The sequence below is a fragment of the Phyllobates terribilis genome, unplaced genomic scaffold (genome assembly GCF_046119375.1).
Source record: "Phyllobates terribilis strain yellow unplaced genomic scaffold, ASM4611937v1 Scaffold_1__5_contigs__length_1240528914, whole genome shotgun sequence".
In the NCBI taxonomy this organism is placed as follows: Eukaryota; Metazoa; Chordata; class Amphibia; order Anura; family Dendrobatidae; genus Phyllobates; species Phyllobates terribilis.
In genome coordinates, this window is record NW_027362761.1 from 261709723 (window position 1) to 261734641 (window position 24919).

Sequence of the window (24919 nt, forward strand, 5' to 3'; positions counted from 1 at the left end):
CGCTAGATTTCCTATTCAGGTTTTCACAGATCATAAGAATTTGATCTATCTGGATGCTGCCAAGCGCTTGAATGCCCGTCAAGCTAGGTGGGCACTTTTTTCTTCTCGGTTTCATTTTTCTGTTACCTACAGTACAGACCAAAAGTTTGGACACACCTTCTCATTTAAAGATTTTTCTGTATTTTCATGACTATGAAAATTGTACATTCACACTGAAGGCATCAAAACTATGAATTAACACATGTGGAATTATATACTTAACAAAAAAGTATGAAACAACTGAAAAAATGTCTTATATTCTAGGTTCTTCAAAGTAGCCACCTTTTGCTTTGATGACTGCTTTGCACACTCTTGGCATTCTCTTGATGAGCTTCAAGAGGTAGTCACCCTAAATGGTCTTCCAACAATCTTGAAGGAGTTCCCAGAGATGCTTAGCACTTGTTGGCCCTTTTGCCTTCACTCTGCGGTCCAGCTCAACCCAAACCATCTTGATTGGGTTCAGGTCTGGTGACTGTGGAGGCCAGGTCATCTGGCGTAGCTCCTATCACTCTCCTTCCTGGTCAAATAGCCCTTACACAGCCTGGAGGTGTGTTTGGGGTCATTGTCCTGTTGAAAAATAAATGATGGTCCAACTAAACGCAAACCGGATGGAATAGCATGCCGCTGCAAGATGTTGTGGTTGCCATTCTGGTTCAGTATGCCTTCACTTTTGAATAAATCCCCAACAGTGTCACCAACAAAGCACCCCCACACCATCACACCTCCTCCTCCATGCTTCACGGTGGGAACCAGGCATGTAGAGTCCATCCGTTCACTTTTTCTGCATTTCACAAAGACACGGTGGTTGGAACCAAAGATCTCAAATTTGGACTCATCAGACCAAAGCTCAGATTTCCACTGGTCTAATGTCCATTCTTTGTGTTCTTTAGCCCAAACTTGTCTCTTCTGCTTGTTGCCTGTCCTTAGCAGTGGTTTCCTAGCAGCTATTTTACCATGAAGGCCAGCTGCACAAAGTCTCCTCTTAACAGTTGTTGTAGAGATGTGTCTGCTGCTAGAACCCTGTGTGGCATTGACCAGGTCTCTAATCTGAGCTGCTGTTAACCTGCGATTTCTGAGGCTGGTGACTCGGATAAACTTATCCTCAGAAGCAGAGGTGACTCTGGGTCTTCCTTTCCTGGGGCGGTCCTCATGTGAGCCAGTTTCTTTGTAGCGCTTGATGGTTTTTGCAACTGCACTTGGGGACACTTTCAAAGTTTTCCCAATTTTTCACACTGACTGACCTTCATTTCTTAAAGTAATGATGGCCACTCATTTTTCTTTACTTAGCTGCTTTTTTCTTGCCATAATACAAATTCTAACAGTCTATTCAGTAGGACTATCAGCTGTGTATCCACCTGACTTCTGCACAACACAACTTATGGTCCCAACCCCATTTATAAGGCAAGAAATCCCACTTATTAAACCTGACAGGGCACACTTGTGAAGTGAAAACCATTTCCGGTGACTACCACTTGAAGCTCATCAAGAGAATGCCAAGAGTGTGCAAAGCAGTCAGCAAAGCAAAAGGTGGCTACTTTGAAGAACCTAGAATATAAGACATATTTTCAGTTGTTTCACACTTTTTTGTTAAGTATATAATTCCACATGTGTTAATTCATAGTTTTGATGCCTTCAGTGTGAATGCACAATTTTCAAAGTCATCCAAGCACAGAAAAATCTTTAAATGAGAAGGTGTGTCCAAACTTTTGGTCTATACTGTATATCCCTGGTACTAAGAATGTTAAAGCCGATGCTTTATCTCGCAGCTTCTCTCCTACGGTCGGTGGCGAGGAGGAGGAGAGCATTTTACAGAAAGGAGTTGTGGTGGCATTAGACTCCGTTTTGGAGAATGGGATTCTGAAAGCTCAAGATGATGCCCCATCTAACACTCCCCATGGGAGGTTGTTCGTGCCTAGAACCTTTAGGAGAGATTTGTTTGAGGAGTGTCATGAGTCTCGGTTGGCAGGTCATCCAGGAATTTCTGAGACTAAGAGACTTATCAGTCGCAGTTTTTGGTGGCCTGGATGGCAGAAAGAAGTCATCAAGTGGGTGCGTCAATGTACTGTGTGTGCTAGGTCAAAGGCTTCACATACTCCTGCTGTGGGGTTGCTTTGCCCTCTGGAGGTTCCTAGTGCACCTTGGACGCATCTCACAATGGATTTTATTACTGATCTTCCTGTGTCCGAGGGTTTTACTGTCATCTGGGTGGTCGTGGACCGTTTTAGTAAGATGTGTCATTTGGTTCCATTCATTAAGTTGCCCTGTGCCAAGATACTCGCTAAGGCGTTTGTTAAGGAGATTGTCAAGCTTCATGGCGTTCCCACGGATATTGTTTCTGATAGAGGACCTCAGTTTGTGGCTCGCTTTTGGCGTGCTTTTTCTGACAGGTTGGGAGTCCATTTGTCATTTTCGTCTGGGTATCATCCTGAGTCTAATGGACAGACTGAAAGAAAGAACCAGGATGTAGAACAGTTTTTGCGTTGTTTTGTGGCGGACAATCAAGAGGTGTGGTCTGAGTTTCTGCCTCTCGCAGAATTTGCTCTTAACAATCATACATCCTCCTCTGCTGGGTGTTCTCCTTTTTTTTGTTGCACTGGAAGACATCCGTCTTTTGGTTCGTTCTCCAAATTGGGGTCGGCGGTGCCGGAGGAGGAGAATTTTTCCAGTGATTTGGAGAGAGTTTGGACTAATGTACGTTGCAACCTTCAAGAGGCTAACAAGAAGTCCAAGAAGTATTTTGACAGGAAACGTAAGGAGGTTTTGTTTACTGTGGGTGACATTTAAAGTGCTTCAGGTTGTTAACCCGTCTGCTGTTAGGTTGGATGTCCCTACATCCTGGAAGATTAATCCTGTGTTTCATGTTTCCTTGTTGAAAAAGGCTGATGCATCAGATAGGGATGCCACTGTCACAGTTCCTCCTGTGGTAGAAGATGGCGAATATGAAATTTCTCGTATCTTGAATTCTAGATGGCATAGAGGGAGATTACAGTATCTTGTCTCCTAAAAGGGTTTCGGTCCCGAAGATAACTCCTGGGTAAGGACGGATGATGTCTCTGCTCCTAGGCTTGTTAAAGCTTTCCACAAGAGGTTTCCGGATAGGCCTGGGCATGGAGGATCCGGAGGATCCTCATAAAAGAGGGGGTACTGTTAGAACCCTCCTGTTTGTTTTTTTTCCATCTTGTGTTTTGCGGTCACGTGACCATCTGCCTTTATATTCCAGCTCCGCCCTCCTGGCTGTGCTGGACTTCAGTGTTGTTTTGACTGTTTCTCTAGCCAGGTGCTTCGGTGCCTTTCTCTGTCAGTTCGCTTGGTCCTTCTGGGACCTCTAGTACCTTTTTGTCAGTTTGTCTTTTTGTGTTCTGCAACAACTTCTCTGTTTAGGAGGTGTCCCATTTTTGTTCCAGTCCTTAGTTCTTTTAGGGATCCCTCCCCTTATGCTATAGGTCTTCGTTCAGACTAGCCAAGGACTAAGGCGGGTCTGTTTGCTAGGAACAGGCAGCCCGCTACATCGTAGGGATTCAGCTTAGTCTTACTGTAGGGACAGCTTACCCCTTTCTTTCCTTAGTACTTGTTGCAGATCATAACACTTACTTCCTTTGGACAAAACTGGCATCCAGAGGAAGTCAGGGAGCAGCAGCAGCTCTCACTTCTTCCAGTTGTCAGTTTCGATTGAAGGAAGTGAGAGTGAAGAAGCCCATTAACGGCTGCTGATTGGCTGCAAGACTCATGGGACGTATCGTCACACGAGCCTCGGAAAACCTGGAAGCTGATGTTGCTTTATGTTCTCCATCATGTCGCAAATTATGTGACATTTAAGAGGAACATGTGACTTTTGTTGTGCAAAAAAATTGCAAAACAGGTTAAAGACAAAAATAAAGAGCATTTTTTTTATCCTGCGCAAAATTCATGAACTTCGTATGCCATTTTGATGAATCTGGCACAATAACATCACCGAATATTAAAAGGTAAAAAAAAAAGAGAACTGACTTGACAAAAATCATATATAATAAATCAGATAAATCAGTGTAATGAGTAAGAGAAGCTTGGAATTTTCTTTTTCTCTTGCTTATGAGAAAAATAGATGGCACACTAATAATAAAAAACAGACATGTATCAAACACAGATGAAAAACGAATAAACAGCACTGGTCGAAACTGGTATTTGCTTTTGCAAATAAAATGGATGAGTGAATGAGGCATCAGTCTAAGGGCCCGATTCAGTATTGCATTTGCACCTTTTTTTGTTGTCTAGTCTTCTGTGTTTTTTGGCAGTTTTTCATTTGTACCTTTTTTATATGTGTTCGCCTGTTGTTTATTATGTTTGCCATTGAGGTCAGGTTTGATGCTTCCAGTTTCCGTCTGTTTCATCAATTGCAACTTTTTAAAAAGGTGTAATATTTTCCGCAAATGTACTCTAGATCCCTCCCCCAGAGTGATTTTATGCATACCAGATATGTTGACGCAGAACAGGTCAAAAGCAAAAATCTAGAGCCTTTTTGTTGTTTCGAAAAATTCGTGAACCATGAATTTGGCTAAGAAAATGTCTCGGTATAGAAAAAGTGGCTATCATAATTCCAGATTTTCATTGTTTTTACTGTTTACTGATCAATAGGAAGCCCCTATTAACAGTAAATGGATCAGCAAACCTGTGCGTAGCCATGTACTCTATCACTAACGCTATTAAAGGCAAGGTTTGGTCTAGCGGTACCCTTAAATCTTATACGCTTACCACGTCATTCCTCAAATTAGGCAGATTGTCAGGGAGATCAGTGTCCAGCCCATAGATCATAACATAATTTGAGGAATTATATACTTTTTTAGTACACATTGTACCATTTGTTAAGTCACTTTTTCTTATAAAGTGCATTATTTATATATGGTATCTGAGCAGTCTATGGCAGAGACTACAATTATAGTATCGTCTCCAGTAGATTTTTTTTAAGTGTTTTTAATTGTCTGTTATTCTCATTTATGATATAATAACAATTTGTTCTTGTGATTTTCACCTTTTATCTCCTGTGGCGTGCGCTATCTTCAGTTTGTTGCTTTTTCTTCTTTTTTATACACATACTATCAAAGGCTGCCAAAAACGAATGATTAGAAAGTGGGGATTTTCGAGAAATAAACCATTACCTATTTATAATTAATTTCTGTTTTTAAGGTTTTATGGTCCTATATCAATGTTTATTATCCTTTGCAAGTGGAAGAATTCAGATAATCCAACAGAAAAACAAGTGAGGAAATCAAAACCTCCAATTCCTCACTGTCAGTAACTGGTCTGTGTTGTTCCATAAGCCGAGTACAAACTGCCATTTACTGTATTGCATTCTGTTGATGGCTTTATAGGGCAACAATGCTGCTGCTTTGCTCTATATTGTGTTGCTCCCTTTTGTATGTATTCTTTACAAAGAACCCATCAGGGGGTTAATGCAGCCCTTTCTGAAGGCAGCATATGATTGAGGGAAATGACTGTGCGTCATCATAAATAGGTTGATAGGATCTGAAGTAGGTTTTCTTAGTAAAATGGTACGTTCTGTGTACACAGACTGCACAATGACCAATGAAATTTTTCATGGGTACAGATGCAGTCACTCTGAGGATTGCAACGATTGTCTGAATGTAGCCAAAAGCAGAGAAAATCCTGGTAGGATTCAGAGCCTTTTCTGTACAAACTTAATACAGGGAAAGTTGTGTTGGGTTATTCAGTTTTTCCCGCAGCAAATCACATAAACCCATCAGTCATGGATATCATCTCATAACCCTACATCATATGCTGTTCTCCGGGCAGCATAAGTCACCTGATGGGTTTTCTTTTAACAACATATATTATTATTGGTACTAATGAGGTTTTTCCTACAGCATTCCACACACATTTGTATAGTTGTATCATAAACATCTTATTTCTTGTAAGGTATGTACATTGAGAATGTGCAGGTAGTTGTAAAGGTTGTCCCTGTTACCGGCCATAATGGACCTTTACTGAGATGTCCCGGAAGCAGTGGCCACTGTTCTTGAATTGGCTATGTTTTCTGAAGATGCACTGAGTTATCCCCATGAATAGTTTTTTTTAGCACAGGCAACAATCTCATTTTATTAGGGCTATCTAAAACTTTTCCACTCACACGTAACATTCTTCAGGGTTTTTTTTATTTTTAATCACAACTCTTTTCCACAAGTCCACCTCTGCACTTTCTGAAATTAATCAGTGAAAGGAATAGACTAAATCACTGCGAACGTGTATGACTGCGGCTGTGAATTAGTCCACATTAGGGAATTCCCAGATTATTATGAAACACGATGAAAATGAGTGTGCATTAGTAAAGTGGAGCATGTTGGAGTAATGTTCAAAAGGAAAAAAAAAAAATGAATGAATGTCACTTCCTGAACATACTGCTAGTTGATTGGTTCAGTGGGATGGGACGGCTATATAAGTCATGCCTTTGTAAAAATGTTTAGTAAGAAACGCTACAGAAACCAGCTATTCCGCAGTCTGCCCAGGGGGGGCTTGAGAGTAGAATGCAGCTTGTGGCAGGTAACTTTCATTCCACAACTCGTATTCATTCTTACTCTACTTTAGCTTCTTTAAGAAAATGACATCCTATACTTTCTAAAATATGTAATCAGCAGATTGCGAGACAAGGAGCTTAGGTCGTTTTCAGGCTGTTACCAGCAGTTCAGCATGTTAGCAGGGTTTTCTTTCTACAACTGTAAATGTAACAAGTCCTTGTAGACACGTCCGGGCACATGTTCGCAGCAGATACATTACAGACTTGCCTAGCTGTGATCTAGCACAGTGGTTTAGTGGTTAAGGCATTGGAGAAAGGATTTGGAAATGTGGTACTCATTCATATCTTCCACATCTGCCAAGGTTTTGTTTTCTTTTTTTTTTTTTTTTTTAAAACAATTGGAGAAAGTGAAAAAATAAGAACTTTTTTTTATTTAATAAACTATTACTAAAAGCAACTACGACGCGAGATGTTTTCTGACGTACTGTTTCTATATTGTACTTACTGAAAAATTCTATTTAACCCCATAATAGAACATGAAAAACTGTTCCAATATTCTGACACTTCAACCCTAAAACAGCCCTCACTACAAATGTTATAAGGAGTTTTCTGGCTACTTTGTATGTTCTCTCGCTATAGCATAGAGAAGTTGCATGTCTCGTCTGTCACTGGGATGAAAGCAGACTTCTCAACAGAATAATGTGAAACATATGTTTTTTTTTTCTTCTGAACAGGGATTGTGCAACTACTGATCTTCCAACACTTGGCTCTGTTAATGGCAAGGGCAAAGCCATTAAATGATGTATCCTCGCTCTACGCATATGCTAGCAAATGTAATGGCAGTATAACCTCCATCATGTCACAGATCCACTCACTGATAATGAATATGCACTTGAAAGCCAAGGAACGCTTTGATATTTATGTAAGTATAGAAAAATTATAAAATGTTTAACTTCCAGCCAAGTAAGAATGATTAAAGGCGATATGTCACATTCCTGCAAAGTTCTGTATATTGCATCACCAGGCATCACTCATGGAGCATTTCCTGCTCTCTGACAATAGGTTGTGCGATATCTTAAGACATTTTGACAGCCTATCAAATAGTTGACATTAACTTTCGTGGAGATAGCAGATATACTAGAAAGGTTTCTAAGAAAGCTGATATCTTTATACCAGAAAGAGAAAGACGTTGATAATGTAATAGTTCATAGAAGATGGCCAATTTTAAGGGAAAATGCATTATTGTAATATGTGAAGAAAGTATTGGCTAGAATGTTATTAACCCCCTGATAGTGAATGGTGTGACAAAAACAAATGTATATCCTAAAAAGATAAATTGATATTACAGAATGACATCAAACTGCTGTAAATGTTGACAGTCTACCAAGATAAGGATAACAAGTAACTATAGTGGATAAAAACACCATTGGGGGTGTTTTTTCTACATTAGTACATTAGTTACTGACTGAAAAGCATTTTTACAATAGGGTTTCTTTAAAAATTTTTAACTTGTTTGGTCTTTTCAGCCTTTAGGTATTATAGTACTGTAGACTGCAGAATATGTTAAAGGGGTTATCCTCGACTTTACTTATTTTAGCGTATGGGGCTAAGAACTTATAAGCAGGTCGTTTCTAACTATTTTTGCCTGTTCTGCCTGGCGACAATATCTGCCAGCTCAGAGTGGTCACGGACCGCTCCTGCCAGCGATTCTTCTGCTACTGGTGATGTCACGTTGACAAAGCAGTTTCTTCTCTTCCATTCTGCTCTTTCAATGGGACTTTATGGCTGATGTCATGGTGATTGACAGCCAGCTCCCTGCTGCCTAACTGTGGGGAGCCAGCTGTCAATCAGCATGATGTCGGCAGTGATGTCCCATCAAAGAGCAGAATAGAACTGCTCTGCTGAAGTGAGGTCAAATGGAGCAGGAGAATCGTCGCCTGAGCCAGGGGAAATCTTCGCCGGGCAGAACAGGCAGGTAGTTAGAAAATGAAACTACCTACCGAAAAGATCTCAGCCCAATACAAAAAAATAACCCTGGATATCTCCTTTTACAAGCAAATCCAACAGGAAGATAATTTGACAACAAGGTCTGTAAAGTTTATCTCTCTTCTTCTGAAAGATCTTCTAAGCTGATTTATGACTAAATTAAAATTCAGCTTTGATGCAGTCATACATCAGCCAACAAGATCGTTTTGCTATATACCATATAAACCAAATGGTACAATTTTTTTTAATGAAGCCAATTGCAAAATGTGTTTTAGCTAGTTCTGCAAGATCTATTAATGTCATTAGACACCCACCATATAACTGCCCTTCGAAGGGGCAGCATGATTCCTTTTATATAGAGATCACAAAATGTTTATTATAATAAAATAAATAATATGTTTACAAAAGCAGCATATAAAAAGTTGAGAAAAAATAACAGTTGTATGACTTTACTCTTTTTCAGGCCCATAGTCAAAATTTGCATTCTGTGAACGTTAGCACCGTGTGTCATGCACAACACCGTGAATTTTTTATATTCAGCGCAAATAGCACTAGCAGTGAAGAGGAGAAACTGACTGAACTGTACAAGATCTTTCATTACATGAACACAGCGATGGGAAATATTACACAGGACCAAATGAATCTGAATCCCGGGAATAGTATTTTGCACAAAGAGCTAAATACGAGCAAAACAGAGATTGCAGCTGTTATTTCAAACTTGTCTTGTGTCCTCAGCAAAAGGTATAACTTACCTAAAGCAGACATGTACTACCGCATAAACTCTAGAGAAAGAACAATGGAAAAAAAGAAAAAGGGATGCAAAGTACTTAGGAAATATAAGCACTTCTTGACACAAGCAGCAGAAATCACAAGTGACTGGGAGGTGAAGGTAGGGGACACTCGGGACCCTTCTTTCGATTGACCAACACTGAATCCCAGATAAACGGAGCCAATGTCGGGCCACAGATTGAATGCTGTCTATTGGCAGAGCAGAATCAAACACGTTCACCAAGTGTTCTTATGGTCACCATTGGAGGATCCTGGATTATTGTGACATATTTGCTTTAGGCTTTGGGAACAAAACTACGTGATTTCTTTGCTTAACATATAAATCCAAGTATGGAAAGTGGCTTTGAATACGGAGTGCCTGTCACTGTTACATGTGACATGACCTTAAAAACGGAAATACGCAGCGAACCCGATGGGACTGAATTAAGCACATGACCAATTGTGTTTAATCACAGAGAAATGAAGATATGAACTATGTTTGAAATCCTTAAAGTAAGAGAAAACTTTAAGGAACGGTTGAAATTGAGTTAAAAATGTTTATTTATGTATTTATTATTTAACATTACTTTTGATATTTATAAAAAAAAAAAAACTCCAAAAGGTGAGTTTTTGTTCTCTTTTTCAACTTGAAAAGTGTTGTCTTCTGTAAAAGAAATGTTATTTAACTCTCAATATTTATTTATTTATAAACATCTATTTATTTTCTATGGATCTTTTTGTTTATACTGTGTCAAATGATATTTCAGCTTCTCAATAATGATGAAAGGCAGTGGTCTTCAAACTGTGCCAGTGATCTTCAACTTGTGGACCATTATGCTGGCGAGCTACAGTTCGGAGACCACTGCTGTAAAGGCCTTACCATTTCAATAATAATATTTGAGCAATTGAATCTGTTTATACACCTTACTGTTGTATCATACAAGTCTAGAGATGCATCCTATGGCACTTAACAAAATCAGGATTGGCAGCATCAATGCAAGTCAATGATGTATTGCTGTATGTTCAGGAAATATTTCACCTGATAAAAAAAAACCCAGGTTGTATGTTTACAGTGGACATATCTTACATAACTGATATAGTACTCGGCATATAGGACCAAAATTGTACGGGAAACTTTTTGTACCATCTACTTTTCACAAAAAAAATATTTATATATTTAATGTGTTTTGTATTTTTATAATAAATATTTATTTTTAAATTATTTGTGATATCTCTGTCTATATAGATGACATTTGTGCAAGTTAAGTTATTACAAATTACACAGGAACAGTCCAAATAATAATGAACACCACCCATTTATAGCATATACTGTAGCATTGTGTATTTTACTTTAAGAGGATTTTTCTTGGATTTTCCTGGATTTTTTTTTTCATTTAAACTGAGTACTTCCTCCAATTGCAGCACCTCTTATTCCAGAACAGTTTTCCTTTTTCCCAGCATTCCTCTGTTCTAAAGTTATGCCCCTCAGTTATAATGATGGAAATTTTCCCTTCGACCAACTGCATGTATACCAAAGAACTTTTCTATTATTGGTACAGAGAGGATTTTTAATAACTAATGACATGCAAAGTTGCTTGTTTTTACCTGTTTACGAAGATAAGACAACCCTTTTAAATGGTGGACATTTCTAGGGATACCATACTTGAATACTTAGCCACTCTAAGGCTTACTATAGTAAAATAACATATTTTTATAAATCACAACATTAATTTTCATATTAGCCCCATGAATACATTTATCTTTAGAATGACCCTCCAAACATTGCCCATTGCCACATTATAGGCATCAGCATATTAACGCAGATGTGTCACCAGATATCAAATACTAATTGAATACATTCATATCTTAGACCCGATGAGACTGGTGTGCTTTCTTTTAAAATTCATGCCTGAATGGCAGTATAATCTTCAATTTAATACACTACGCAACATTGAAATTGCAACACTAGGAAGGAAGAGTCATGGAATTATGAAAAACACAGGATTGATAGGCATGGTAAGGAAATGCAAATGAGGAAAAACTAGAAACAGTATTTTCAAAACATCTTGATTTATTCAGTAATAGCACACTTACACGACTTGGAACACTATTAATCAGGTTATTAATGGTTGTTTGATGAATGTTTTGTCACGCTGAATGCACTTGGTCACGGAAGTCAACAAGATCCACTACTGGCAGCTCTTTGTAATTGCTGACCAACGTTGTCCAAAAATGTGCTCTATGGGAGACAAGTCCGGAGATGCTGCAGGTCGTGTAAGCACATTTAGGCCACGCAGGCTGCTCACAGAAGCCCAAGCAACACGCGACTCGGCGTTGTATTGAAACACGGCTCCTGGGACACTTTGAAGAAATGGCCGTACCTCAGGTTCCTTGTCCAAGTTAACCCCTTCACGCCGCGGCCCTTTTCTGTTTTTGCGCTTTCGTTTTTTGCTCCCCTTCTTTCCAGAGCCGTAACTTTTTTATTTTGTGGCTAATATGGCCGTGTGAGGGCTTATTTTTTTGCAGGACAAGTTGCACTTTTGAACGACACCATTTATTTTACCATATCTTGTACCGGAAAACGTGAAAAAAATTCCAAGTGCGGTGAAAATGCAAAAAAAAGTGCAATTCCACAGTTGTTTTTTTTTTTTTTTACCATATTCACTAAATGCTAAAACTGACCTGTCATTATGATTCTCCAGGTCATTACGAGTTTGTAGATACCAAACATGTATAGGTTCTTTTTTATTTAAGTGGTGAAAAAAAAATCCAAAGTTTGTTAAAAAAAAAAAAAAAAAATCGCCATTTTCCAAGAGATAGGGTCTCCATTTTTCGGGATCTGGGGCCGGGTGAGGGCTTATTTTTTGCGGGCCAAGCTTACCTTTTTATTTATACTATTTTGAGGTAGATATGATGTTTTGATTGTCTGTAATTGCATTTTATTGCAATGTTGCAGTGACCAAAAAAACGAAATTCTGGCTTTTTGATTTTTTTTCTCGTTACGCCGTTTACCAATCGGATTAATTCTTTTTATATATTGATCAGGCGACTCTAAATGCAGAGATACCAAATATGTGTATATTTGATTTTTTTTTACTGTTTTATTTTGAATGGGGCGAAAGGGGGGTGATTTAAAGTTATATATTTTTTTTAAAAAAAATGTAATATTTTTAAACATTTTTTTTACTTTTTACATGCTTCAATAGTCTCCATGGGAGTCTAGAAGCTGCGATCATCTGGTCGCCTGTGTGTAGCAGAAATGCTCACTTGCTATGAGCGCCGAAGGCTGAGCGGTGCTCATAGCATCCTGGCGATGGCACCCGCCGAATATTGTTCCCGGTGGAGTAGAACTGCTGCTCCCTTAATACCCCTTTTCTGTTGAGGTCTTATCCTGACATGGTCCCCTGACGAACCCCAAACTAGGATGGGGAGAAACGCGTTGGGATGTTTTTGGCAGTCTGTGTGCCTTGATCTGGGACTTCTTGTGAGACTGTGGTGGCGGCTTGTACCACCTGTACATCTAGTCGGAGTTCTCTATCAACGCTAAGATAAGTGCTCTTCTTTGGTTACTATTTGATGGATATCATGTGTGGGGATTGAGACTACTGCTTGTGATTGTGATTTACACACTGTCTATTGAATGAATCTACATTAATGGTAGTCATTTCAATACTGCTACATTGTGCTACTGTTAACTTTTTATGTACGACGTACACTTGGGACCTCTACGAGAAAGAGTATAGGGTTCATGTTTTATAGACCCTAAGTAGTTAAATATCCAGAAAATAGTCATAGTGGCTGTGAATTTCCAGCTATGCTACTTAAACAATTTGTATATTTAGAAACCAATTCCCCCATACGTTCTGAGAGACTGCTAACAATATCGCTTTTTCTATAAATAAGACTCGGTGTGGTAAAATTTTCACCACTGTCGAGATATTATATCCCAAGATATATATTTCTATATATTTGTGTATGATTGCATAGGGGCTACTAGGGTGCACAAGGGAGAGCCGACGTGGAGCGGGGGCACCAAATCGCCTTGCTACGGTGTTACCGCCCGCTGTCAGGTAGGGCATTAGTACACCAGGGATTACTAGGGAAAGGCTGAGTCCTTTATTTTCTGCTCTTCTGATACCCGTCACCACAATGCATTATTTATTTTAATGGGCTGTGTCTGGTTGGTATACTAACCAAAACACTTTTAATCGTACCCCCCGGGTACTAAAAGAATTAAGTAATGTGATAGACAGACCGCTGTATCTTATATTCAAGCACTCTTTATGGACAGGGACTGTCCCACTAGACTGGCACCAAGCAAATGTGGTACCAATATTCAAAAAGGGGTCTAAAAGTGACCCTGGGAACTATAGACCAGACAGCTTAACGTCTGTTGTGGGTAAATTGTTTGAAGGATTTCTTAGAGATGCTATTGTAGAATATCTTAATGATAATAACTGTCTAACTCAATATCAACATGGATTCATGAGGGATCGCTCCTGCCAAACAAACCTGATGGCCTTCTACGAGCTCACAGCTGGACCGGGGAGAGTCAGTGGATGTTGTATACCTTGACTTCTCCAAAGGGTTTGATACCGTGCCAAACAAAAGGTTGGTATATAAAATGAGAATGCTTGGTCTGGGGGATAATGTGTGCAAGTGGGTAAATAGATGGCTGAGTGATAGAAAGCAGAGGGTGGTTATCAATGGAGTAAGCTCAGGGTGTGTCAGGGTTACTAGCGGGGTGCCTCAAGGGTCTGTCTTGGGCCCTATATTATTTAATATATTTATTAATGATCTAGTGGAAGGGTTGCATAGTAAAATAGCAATATTTGCAGATGATACTAAACTTTGTAAAGTAGTTAATACAGATGAGGATAGGGCACAGGTACAGGAGGATTTAGATAAATTGGGGAGTTGGGCCAAAAAATGGCAAATGGGGTTCAATGCCGATAAATGTAAGGTCATGCACATGGGAAAGAAAAACAGCAGTCACCCATACATATTAAATGGGAAACCGTTGGGGAAATCTGACATGGAGAAGGACCTGGGCGTCTTGGTTAATAACCAATTAAATTGGAGTGCCCAGTGTCAGGCAGCAGCTGCGAAGGCAAATAGAGTCATGGCATGCATCAGAAGAGGAATAGGGGCATATGATGAGAACATTGTTCTTCCTCTGTATAAAGCGCTGGTAAGGCCGCACTTAGAATATTGTGCACAGTTCTGGGCTCCGGTGCTCAGGAAAGACATATTGGAGCTAGAGACGGTACAAAGGAGGGCGACTAAGGTAATAAAGGGAATGGAGGGACTAGAATACCCAGAGAGGTTGTCAAAATTAGGCCTATTTACATTGGAAAAGAGAAGGCTTAGGGGAGACCTCATAAACATGTATAAATACATCAGGGGGCAGTACAGAGATCTCTCCCATGACCTGTTTGTACCAAGGATGGTGACAAAGACGAGGGGGCACACTATGCGTCTGGAGGAAAGGAGGTTCCTGCACCAGCATAGAAGGGGATTCTTTACGGTCAGAGCCGTGAGACTCTGGAACTCTCTGGGAGAGGAAGTGGTGATGTCCAACTCACTTAATGAGTTCAAGAGAGGCCTGGACGCCTTTCTTGAGAACAATAAAATTACATCTTATGCTTAGTTAATTAATCCAGGGATTTAATCTGACTGCCAGATTGGTGTCGGGAAGTGAATTTTTCCTCAATGATGTAAATTGGCCTATACCGCATGGTATAGGAATAGCGGAATAGCTGCAGTGCACAAGAAATAGGCTGAACTGGATGGACGCTTTTCTTTTTTCGGCCTTATAAACTATGTAACTATGTATGTATTTAATAAAAGGTCTTTTTTAAGGGGATATTTTTTTCTTTTGGTATTCTCAACTGCAGCGGTCTGCCGCAGACCCCGAGTTGTCATGCCAACACATCGGCGACCCGAGGTCATGTGACACAGGTGCTGATGGGAGGGACTAGTGACGTCATTGCACCATGGCCATGTTAAGTGCCGCTGTCAGAGATTGACAGCGTCATTTAACATGTTAACAGCCACGGGAGGATCGCAATTCGACCCGCTGCTGTTAGGGGCACATGACAGCTGATCAGATCAGCTGTCATGTCCCCGGAAAGATGCGGGTTCATCACCGGAGCCCACAACAAAGGGAGAGACACGCCATGTGCCGTACATGTAGGGCGCATGTTGTGAAAGGGTTAATGTAACGCTGAGCTGTAAATTTACTTGGAATGAAAATTAGCGGGGTCTGACTACTACCATAATCCTGGTATTAAAACCAGTGTGATATTCCTTCATAAAGGCTTCTTCATGGCACTGCCCATGGGGTCTCATCTGATTAGAAGAATTTCATGTCATGATCCATTCTGTACTGCAAGTGAAATTAGACGTCACATACCAAGCCTAAGGCATTAAACAGTGTCTCTACAAACCCTCAGAATGCATTTGTTCGACATTGGGCTATGAGCCAGACGTCCAGCTACAGGTGTTCCATAGACTTACGCCACTGCTCTCAAAGCCTATCATGGTGCAGACCAAGAGGTCAATGGATGCTGGAATGGAGGGCTATCCTCTTCAGCGTTGAGTCTCCCTTTTGTCTTAGATGCAATGATAGCCGAAGATTGGTTTTGAAACCAAATGGGCGATGCCATGATAGCTGCATAGTTCCATTTAGTGACATTTTAGGGTGCAAATGTGACATTTCAATAGATACACTTGTACAAGGACAACATCTGCAAGTTTGTATGTTCTTGAGGTGTTTGCATGGGTTTCCTCTGGGTTCTCCTGTTTCCTCCCACACGAAAGACATACTAATAGGGAATTTAAATAGTGAGCCCCAATGGCGACAGAGATGCTGATGTCTGCAAAGCGCTGTGGAAATTAATGGCACTATGTAAGCAAGTGAAATAAAAAAAAGAAGTCTTATTCAGTGGCTATAGTTCTATTCACATCTGCGGTGGGTGCTCTGGAGCCTTTATTGCAGAGGCCACTGGAAGTATTGGACAGAATTATTTAGTATGTTGTGCTATTTTGTCCAGTAAAATGACTAACATCATAACTGAAACTCAGTGGACCCCATTATAGCCAATAGGGTCCATAAGGCTTCAATTGTGCCTGGCATGCAAATGTTCCAGCACTATTGTAAATTTCTTGGATTTTCTTATGACCAATCAGAACAACAGAATGAAATAACGCTGTACTTAAATACAGTGTGTAGTCTGTCTATTGTCACTGCACAGCATAAATCATTGTATATACTATGCGTCAGCACACTGCACCTAATGAATACATGAAGTTGAATATCGCTATACATGTTAAAAACGTAAAGTACTTAATTAACATTTTTTTTTATCAAAAAAGTGCAAAAGCCATCCAACCACATAAAGGTGTACCTAAGTATGGATGGTCCCTATCAGTAATGTCATACCTCTCCATGTGCCAAGCCAGACCTCATCTGAACTGGGAAAGTGTAGGGAAATCAGGTGTAACTCGTAATTAAAACCTTGCTTAGGAAAGAAAGGCCCCTGGAGGGGGCCACACGCTGCAATGTAAAAAAAAATTAGGGTCAGCGCACCTTTAGTATTAAATTAATGTATAAATGCACAAATACTCTATGTGACCAATATACAAACATAAACATACACGGTGCGTCAGCGCACTGCAATTAATGAATACATGAACTCCAATATTGCTGTAAACGTTAAAAAACGTAAGGTACATAGTTAAAAAAATGTTATTAAAAAGTGCAAAAGCTGTCCAACGACATCAAAGTATACCTTTAAAGGAGTTGTGCAAGTTTGGCACAAAAGTCTGCAATCACTCTGTGTGGCTGCAGACTTGTGAATCCTCGTACCGTGCACAGCGCACGCTGTCAGGATTCTACGGCGCCAAGAGCAGACGGCCATGTGACTGCAAGTATACGCTATGCATATTCCCAGCCACATTCCAACTAGACATGTGTGTCCTCGTTCAATATAAGTGAATTGAACGAGGCCGCACACGTCAAATTGGAATGTGGTCGAAAGTATGTTTGCGGTCACATGACCGGCCGGTCTCGCCGTCAGCACTGGTGAATCCTGACAGTGCACAATGTGAGGATTCACAAATCTGCTGTCACATAGAGTGACTGCAGACTTTTGTGACAAATTTGGACAACCCCTTTAATATGGATGATCCCTATCATTAAGGTAGTGTCTTGTCTCTCCATGTGCCAAGCCAGGTCTCATCTGAACTTTTTGTGTATTATAGATTGAGGGGTGTGCCCAGGGCTCAGGACCCTCACCCATCTTTCCTAAGCAAGGTTTAATTATGCTTGGTTTTCTTTTACTTCCCAGGTTCAGATGAAGCATTGACTTTTTGATCAAAAAGTGTTAACTAAGTACCTTCCGTTTTTTGCTTTTTTGTACATCATTCTAGGCCAAGAGCAATTTTGACAAGTAAGTGTGTTACTCACATTTCCAGGCATGAGACAAGCTCTAAAAAAGTAAACTAATTGTTTTATTTACATATTCTTATGAAATTGCAAATTAATGAGTGATCTTTATAGTATCGTTAGATTATTTTCTGACTCTGTTGTTATTTCTGGTGCTTTTTTTTTGTGCAGACAGAGCTAGCTATGTGTTTCTTCATGCTAGATGTAAGATAGGACAGCAGAACATCTGGCAAGTGTGTTTCACAATGTTTTTTAAAAAAAAACGCCATTGCAGTTTTTATAATGCAGCCTTTTATGTCAAAGTTGATCAATTAAAGACAAGTCATAGAATTTCCTTCCTATTCTTTTAGGATTCACTCCTGGCTTTAAGTAAGTAAAACTTCATCCAAAACTACTGCGTCCAAAAATGCTGTCTGTGAAACCACCCTTAGGCTGAAATCACACAGACAGAATGAAATGTATAAAGCAAAGACTCATACGTCTACTGTCTTATGTATCCACTGCTATGTTTGGCTGCCACAGAAAACTGCATGTGTGATTCCAGCCTGACTCATTAAAAACAAATGCCAGGGTTTTTTTATGTACTGGGGAGTTTTTCATATTCTTTTCTGAACCATTTAAACATATTACTGGCAAGCTTAATACTGATTTCTATTACGAGAAGAATGTTGAGCAGACATAAATGCTGTTAAGCTATTTAAAGTTGATAACAATGTTTCTTAATAATGACTGTAAAGCTCTATCATTAGTTCACTTGGAGGGTATACTGCATCCGTTCAACACATAAGTATTTGCCTACTGATAGGTTTACGCAAAAATAAAAAAAATATGTTTGAAAATTAAACTGTACTCAATCTGTGACTGGAGTTTATCGTTGAATAAAAATTTGATGGAAAATAAGAACATAAATAATGTACTTATTCCATCTAGCAGGGTTCATATGCTACATTATTAATGTCGATTTTAAGAGACTTCTTCCTGGAGCTGAATAACTTTTCTCTAGTGAAATTAATGTCTAGGCTGAGGTCATGCCATATGTAATAATAGAACAGATTTACTAATCTGGGTAAACATAAGGGGCTCGATTCATCAGGTGCATTTTTTTAGGCTACAATGCCAACCAAGAGTATTTGGTGCGTTTTTAAATTGGAAATTTTCTGCAGCATTTCTGCACCTGGTTGCTTGTGTTTTAGTTTTATAGCGCTTTTAATGTAGGGGTTTTTGCCTTTTTTTTTGCATATCAACTTTTAAACAAAGCTGCTTTGTTTTTAACGTTTTTAACATTTTACAGTCAAGTGCGATTTACATGCATTTTTAGTGTATTTCTGCAGTTTGAAACTCATTAAAAACTCACATGCATTTTTTACCTGTGGATTTTCCACGTCTATTGCAATTCTATTTTGAAAATATGCACATAAAACTCGGTGTACCTGCAAGAAATTGGCATGTGGATTTTGAAAAGTCACCGCAGGTCAGTTTACAAAGCGTAAAAAAAAAGTGCAGTGAGCATGAAATTTCTATAAATACTATCCACTTTGTTGTAACTGTAAGCTGCGGGACTTTTTGAGCAGTGAAAATATACAGCATCTCCTCAAAAACTCATTATGGGAACTTAAACGGGTGGTCCAACACTCAAATTAATGTTCATTCTAAATCTCTTTAATGCCATAATCTAATCTATTTTCTAATATACTTTATGTCAGCTACCTCCAATTGTGAGGACAATTACAGAATTGCCTGACTAGTGATGGACGAGGCCGTGGCTGTTTTCCCTACTTGGCCAGTTATTGGGGAACTCACATTGAGTGTATGGTATATACACCTCCGATTCCAACACATGAAGAATATATACAGGGTGGGCCATTTATATGGATACACCTAAGTTAAATGGGAATGGTTGTTGATATAAACTTCCTGTTTGTGGCACATTAGTATATAAGAGAGGGAAAACTTTTCCAGATGTGTGGTGACCATGGTGGCCATTTATTTTTTTCAATGGGAAGAGGGTCATGTGACACATCAAACTCATTGAGAATTTCATAAGAAAAACAATGGTGTGCTTGGTTTTAACGCAACTTTATTCTTTCATGAGTTTTTTACAAGTTTATGACCACTTATAAAATATGTTCAAAGTGCTGCCCATTGTGTTGGATTGTCAATGCAACCCTCTTCTCCCACTCTTGACACACTGATAGCAACACCGCAGAAGAAATGCTAGCACAGGCTTCCAGTATCCGTTGTTTCAGATGCTGCACATCTCGTATCTTGATGGTATGGTGTGGTGTATGGGGTACAAAGATAGTGGGGCCATTCTTCATCAAGTGCTACATGATGATGTGTTGCCCTCTTTATGCACTGAAGATGGCACGTTCCCTGAGTTTTTCCAACAAGATGGTGCACCACCACATTATGTGTGTCAGGTCCGAACATTCCTACATGAACAGTTTCCTGGAAAGTGGATTGGTCGTCGTGGGCCAGTTGAATGGCCACCAACGTCTCCCGATCTGACCCCCTTAGACTTTTATCTTTGAGGTCATCTGAAGGCAATTGTCTATGCTGTGAAGATACGAGATGTGCAGCATCTGAAACAATGTATACTGGAAGCCTGAGCTAGCATTTCTTCTGCGGTGTTGCTATCAGTGTGTCAAGAGTGAGAGAAGAGGGTTTCATTGACAATCCAATACAATGGGCAGCATTTTGAACACATTTTATAAGTGGTCATAAACTTGTGAAAAACTCATGAAAGAATAAGGGTATGTTAAAACCAAGCACACCGTTGTTTTTCTTATGAAATTCTCAATAAGTTTGATGTGTCACATGATCCTCTTCCCATTAAAAAAAATAAAGTTTGATCCAAAATGGCCAACTTCAAAATGGCCACCATGGTCACCACCCATCTGGAAAAGTTTCCCCCCTCCCATATACTAATATGCCACAAACAGGAAGTTGATATCACCAACCATTCCCATTTAATTTAGGTGTATCCATATAAATGGCCCAACCTGTATATATTCCGGTACGGTCACTGCCAACTCCACAATAACAAATGGAACTAGCTGCCACTGCCAATCTTTTATACAGGCCAATTGGACACCCATTACAAGGTAGCGTGTTGCTTCAGGAATGTGGTAAATTTCATATATTTAATCCAGAAAGGTAGGCAGTGCTTATAAAAAATATACAAAGATGTTACAAAATGGGAACAAAACAATATAGTATATACAATCACATAGGATAAAATGGATAACAAAAGAAAAGTAATAAACCTCTGTCACGGAAATGGCTCAGATCTTAGCAGAGGGAAGCAATTCTTCTAGGAAAATGAACAGAACCACAGCAAGCTATATCTTCCAGGACTGACAAATGACAAAAAACCCAAACTCTGATTTTTATTTGATCAAGGTTACACTCACATACCTTCCCTTGGTAAGCTCATATGGGGGGATGGTTGTGAGATGTGCTAGGTCTTTAGAAGATTATGAGATCCCCAACTTTCAGGATATCTTCGCCCCACCTGTCATGTGTCTAAGTTTGAACCCTTGAGACTGTGTTTTGTGGTCGGCTTGCCTGTCTGCCGAGCCACAGGAGATACACCTTTTCTCTGGGTGTTTAGTTTCAGTTATCCTTGCTTCATTCTTTTTAGGATAACAGGTGTTTTCATTTTCTCATTCATCTGCCCTATCACCTTTTGGGTGTGGCTTTATCACTAGCAAGAAATACTAGCAGGGTATATAGTCTCATTTGGATGTTCAGCCATACTGCTGTAGTTTAAGCCAGTCAGTGAAAGACCAGCTAAGGTTTATCTCTCTGCTGTTTATGTTCTTTATCCTGCACCTATCTTCTGTTTCTTTTTAGGAAGTAGGTGGCATATTCTATAATAGTATGTACTTAACCCTTTATTTTGTATTTTGTGGTTTGTTTTACTCACTCTGGGATCTCTTTCTGTTTCAGCACACTTTCCCTTCTGTAGGTAATTTTCACTCTGCTCTGCCCTCTATTTTTTAGGAGGAACATGAAGCATTTGACAGCCTTTCAGGCAGCATAGGTCTGAGTTGCCATCATTTAGTCTGTAGTTAGGGCTATTTTAGCTCACGCAGGAACCACTAGGGACTGTGGGGTCAGGATCTCTAGCCTGTACAGGAAACGGTAGGGTCAGCTGCATTTTTTTAGCATGTTACACATTTTCTGAGTGACCTGCTACACTATCACAACAGGTCCCAAGCGGGAGATATTGTTTCCATGTTTCCTACCACAACTTTACCTTTCTATAGAGATGAAACATGGCATGGATAGCATCATCCATCTTCCGATATTAAGTTTGAGGTGTTCGGCCAGTCTTACGGTGATGTGAGTGAATGCATTATGTTCGTCCCTTGCTACGATGCCAAAATATCTCCAATAAATATCAGATGATGCAAACCCCAATATTCATCACTGACCACTGGCTCCAGAGTGTCTGAGATAATTACTTTGAACAGAGGAAGCCCCTGTAGTTCTCTGCCTCTGAGTATACGAATCCTAGACTTGGTGGCTGGTTCTTAGCAGATGCCCTGTTGTAATTAACGGTTCACAGCAGGAGGTACTACTTCAATGGAGGTTGAAGTTTCAGCTCTTTCTCACTTCACCAGTTATCAATCCCATATGTTCAATGTGAGGGTGATATTTCCCCTCTCCGGAGATGTCTTTATAGATTTTACAATTTTTCTCTATAACACCTTCCTCTTTTAGAGGTGGCATTGAAGACTGATTTACAGATCGTCTCCCAAGTGCATCTCACAGCACCACTTCCCTGGATCCCACAATACCCTTTCCTTCTTGGACTCAGAGATGGGCTTCACTGTGAGGTCACTCAGCGCCTCAAGACTGGCATCTACAGGGAGTACAATCTGAAACTCCTGGCTATAAGTAGCCAGAAGCGATGTTAAGGCCCTAACCTCACAGGAATCCTCTGAGACCTGTTCTGGGTCAGTAACTGGTTCTGTTATCCTGCTAGATGATGAGGGTCCAGAAGGCCGCACGTTATCTGTCAACTCTTTCTCACTTCTCACTTCACCAGTTATAATTAATCCCATAGGTTCAATCTCTCCAGATATGTCTTTATGGATTTTACAATTTTTCTCTACAACACTTCAATTAAAAAGTCTCTATCCTTCCCTACATTCACAATTTAACTTTTTTTTTTACTACTTCCTTTTTGATGACACTTTGTTTGCAAAGTGACTGTCACTGCCGCAGCCTCTGCCCCCTCCGTGAAACAATGGATCATCAGTGACGTGTGTTTCAGGGGCTGGACTAGTCCCTGCTCTACTGAGCATGAGTGGGTTGTCAATTCCAACAGATGCTCAGTAGATTCCTGTCAGGGTGTGATGTGCACAATGACAATGCGCTCCCTCCCGGGCTCTGATCAGAAGTAACAATCCGGCAACAGAGTACACTGTCATAGCACAGTGTAAAAGGATTAGCAAGAATGCAGAGACCAGTACCGCCCCCACAAGTGACAGGGGCTATTCGGTAAATTCTAAAAAGTTCATTTTTTTCTCATTAAAGAACACTCTGCCCCCATCTTGACTGAAAAAAAATTAGAAATGTAGAAATTTTTGCAAATTTATTAAAAAAGAAAAACTGAAATATCACATGGTCATAAGTATTCAGACCCCTTGCTCAGTTTTGAGTAGAAGCACCCTTTTGAGCTAGTACAGCCATGAGTCTTCTTGGGAATGATGCAACAAGTTTTTCACACCAGGATTTGGGGATCCTCTGCCATTCTTCCTTGCAGCTCCTCTCCAGTTCCGTCAGGTTGGATGGTGAACGTTGGTGGACAGCCATTTTCAGGTCTCTCCAGAGATGCTCAATTGGGTTTAGGTCAGGGCTCTGGCTGGGCCAGTCAAGAATGGTCACAGAGTTGTTCTGAAGCCACTCCTTTGTTATTTTAGCTGTGTGCTTAGGATCATTGTGTTGTTGGAAGGTGAACCTTTGGCCAAGTCTGAGGTCCAGAGCACTCTGGAAGAGGATTTCATCCAGGATATCCCTGTACTTGGCCGCATTCATGTTTCCTTCAATTGCAACCAGTCGTCCTGTCCCTGCAGCTGAAAAACACTCGCATAGCATGATGCTGCCACCACCATGTTTCACTGTTGGGATTGTATTGGGCAGGTGATGAGCAATGCCTGGTTTTCTCCACACATACTGCTTAGAATTATCACCAAAAAGTTCTATCTTCGTCTAATCAGACCAGAGAATCTTATTTCTCATAGTCTGGGAGTCCTTCATGTGTTTTTGAGCAAACTCTAAGCAGGCTTTCATATGTCTTGCACTGAGGAGAGGCTTCCGTCTGGCCACTGTGCCATAAATACCCGACTGGTGGAGGGTTGCAGTGATAGTTGACTTTGTGGAACTTTCTCCCATCTCCCTACTGCATCTCTGGAGCTCAGCTACAGTGATCTTAGGGTTCTTCTTTACTTCTCTGACCAAGGCTCTTCTCCCACAATTGCTCAGTTTGGCTGGATGGCCAGGTCTAGGAAGACTTCTGGTGGTCCCAAACTTCTTCCATTTAAGGATTATGGAGGCCACTGTGCTCTTAGGAACCTTGAGAAATGCAGAAATTCTTTTGTAACCTTGGCCAGATCTGTGCCTTGCCACAATTCTGTCTCTGAGCTCCTTGGGCAGTTCCTTTGAGCTCATGATTCTCATTTAGTCTCACATGCACTGTGAGCTGTGAGGTCTTATATAGACAGGAGTGTGCCTTTCCAAATCAAGTCCTATCAGTTTAATTAAACACAGCTGGACTCCAATGAAGGAGTAGAACCATCTCAAGGAGGATCACAAGGAAATGGACAGCATGTGACTTAAATATGAGTGTTTGAGCAAAGGGTGTGAATACTTATGACCATGTGATATTTCAGTTGTTCTTTTTTAATAAATTTGCAAAAATTTCTACATTTCTGTTTTTTTTTCAGTCAAGATGGGGTGCAGAGTGTACTTTAATGAGAAAAAAATGAACTTTTTAGAATTTAGCAAATGGCTGCAATGAAAGTGAAAAATTTAAAGGGGTCTGAATACTTTCCATACCCACTATATATATATATATATATATATATATATATATATATATATATATATATATACAGTACAGACCAAAAGTTTGGACACACCTTCTCATTTAAAGATTTTTC

General features: G+C 39.9%; 1 protein-coding gene across 1 annotated transcript; it reads left to right on the plus strand.

Annotated features, from left to right (window-relative positions):
• The first annotated feature begins 6454 nt into the window (after positions 1–6454).
• On the plus strand, positions 6455–10425 carry LIF (LIF interleukin 6 family cytokine). Its single transcript, XM_073653807.1, has 3 exons — positions 6455–6570; positions 7279–7466; positions 8994–10425. Exons 1-3 carry the CDS (start codon positions 6555–6557, stop codon positions 9450–9452), a joined length of 663 nt encoding a protein of 220 aa, XP_073509908.1. The 5' UTR covers positions 6455–6554; the 3' UTR covers positions 9453–10425.
• The last annotated feature ends 14494 nt before the right edge of the window (positions 10426–24919 follow it).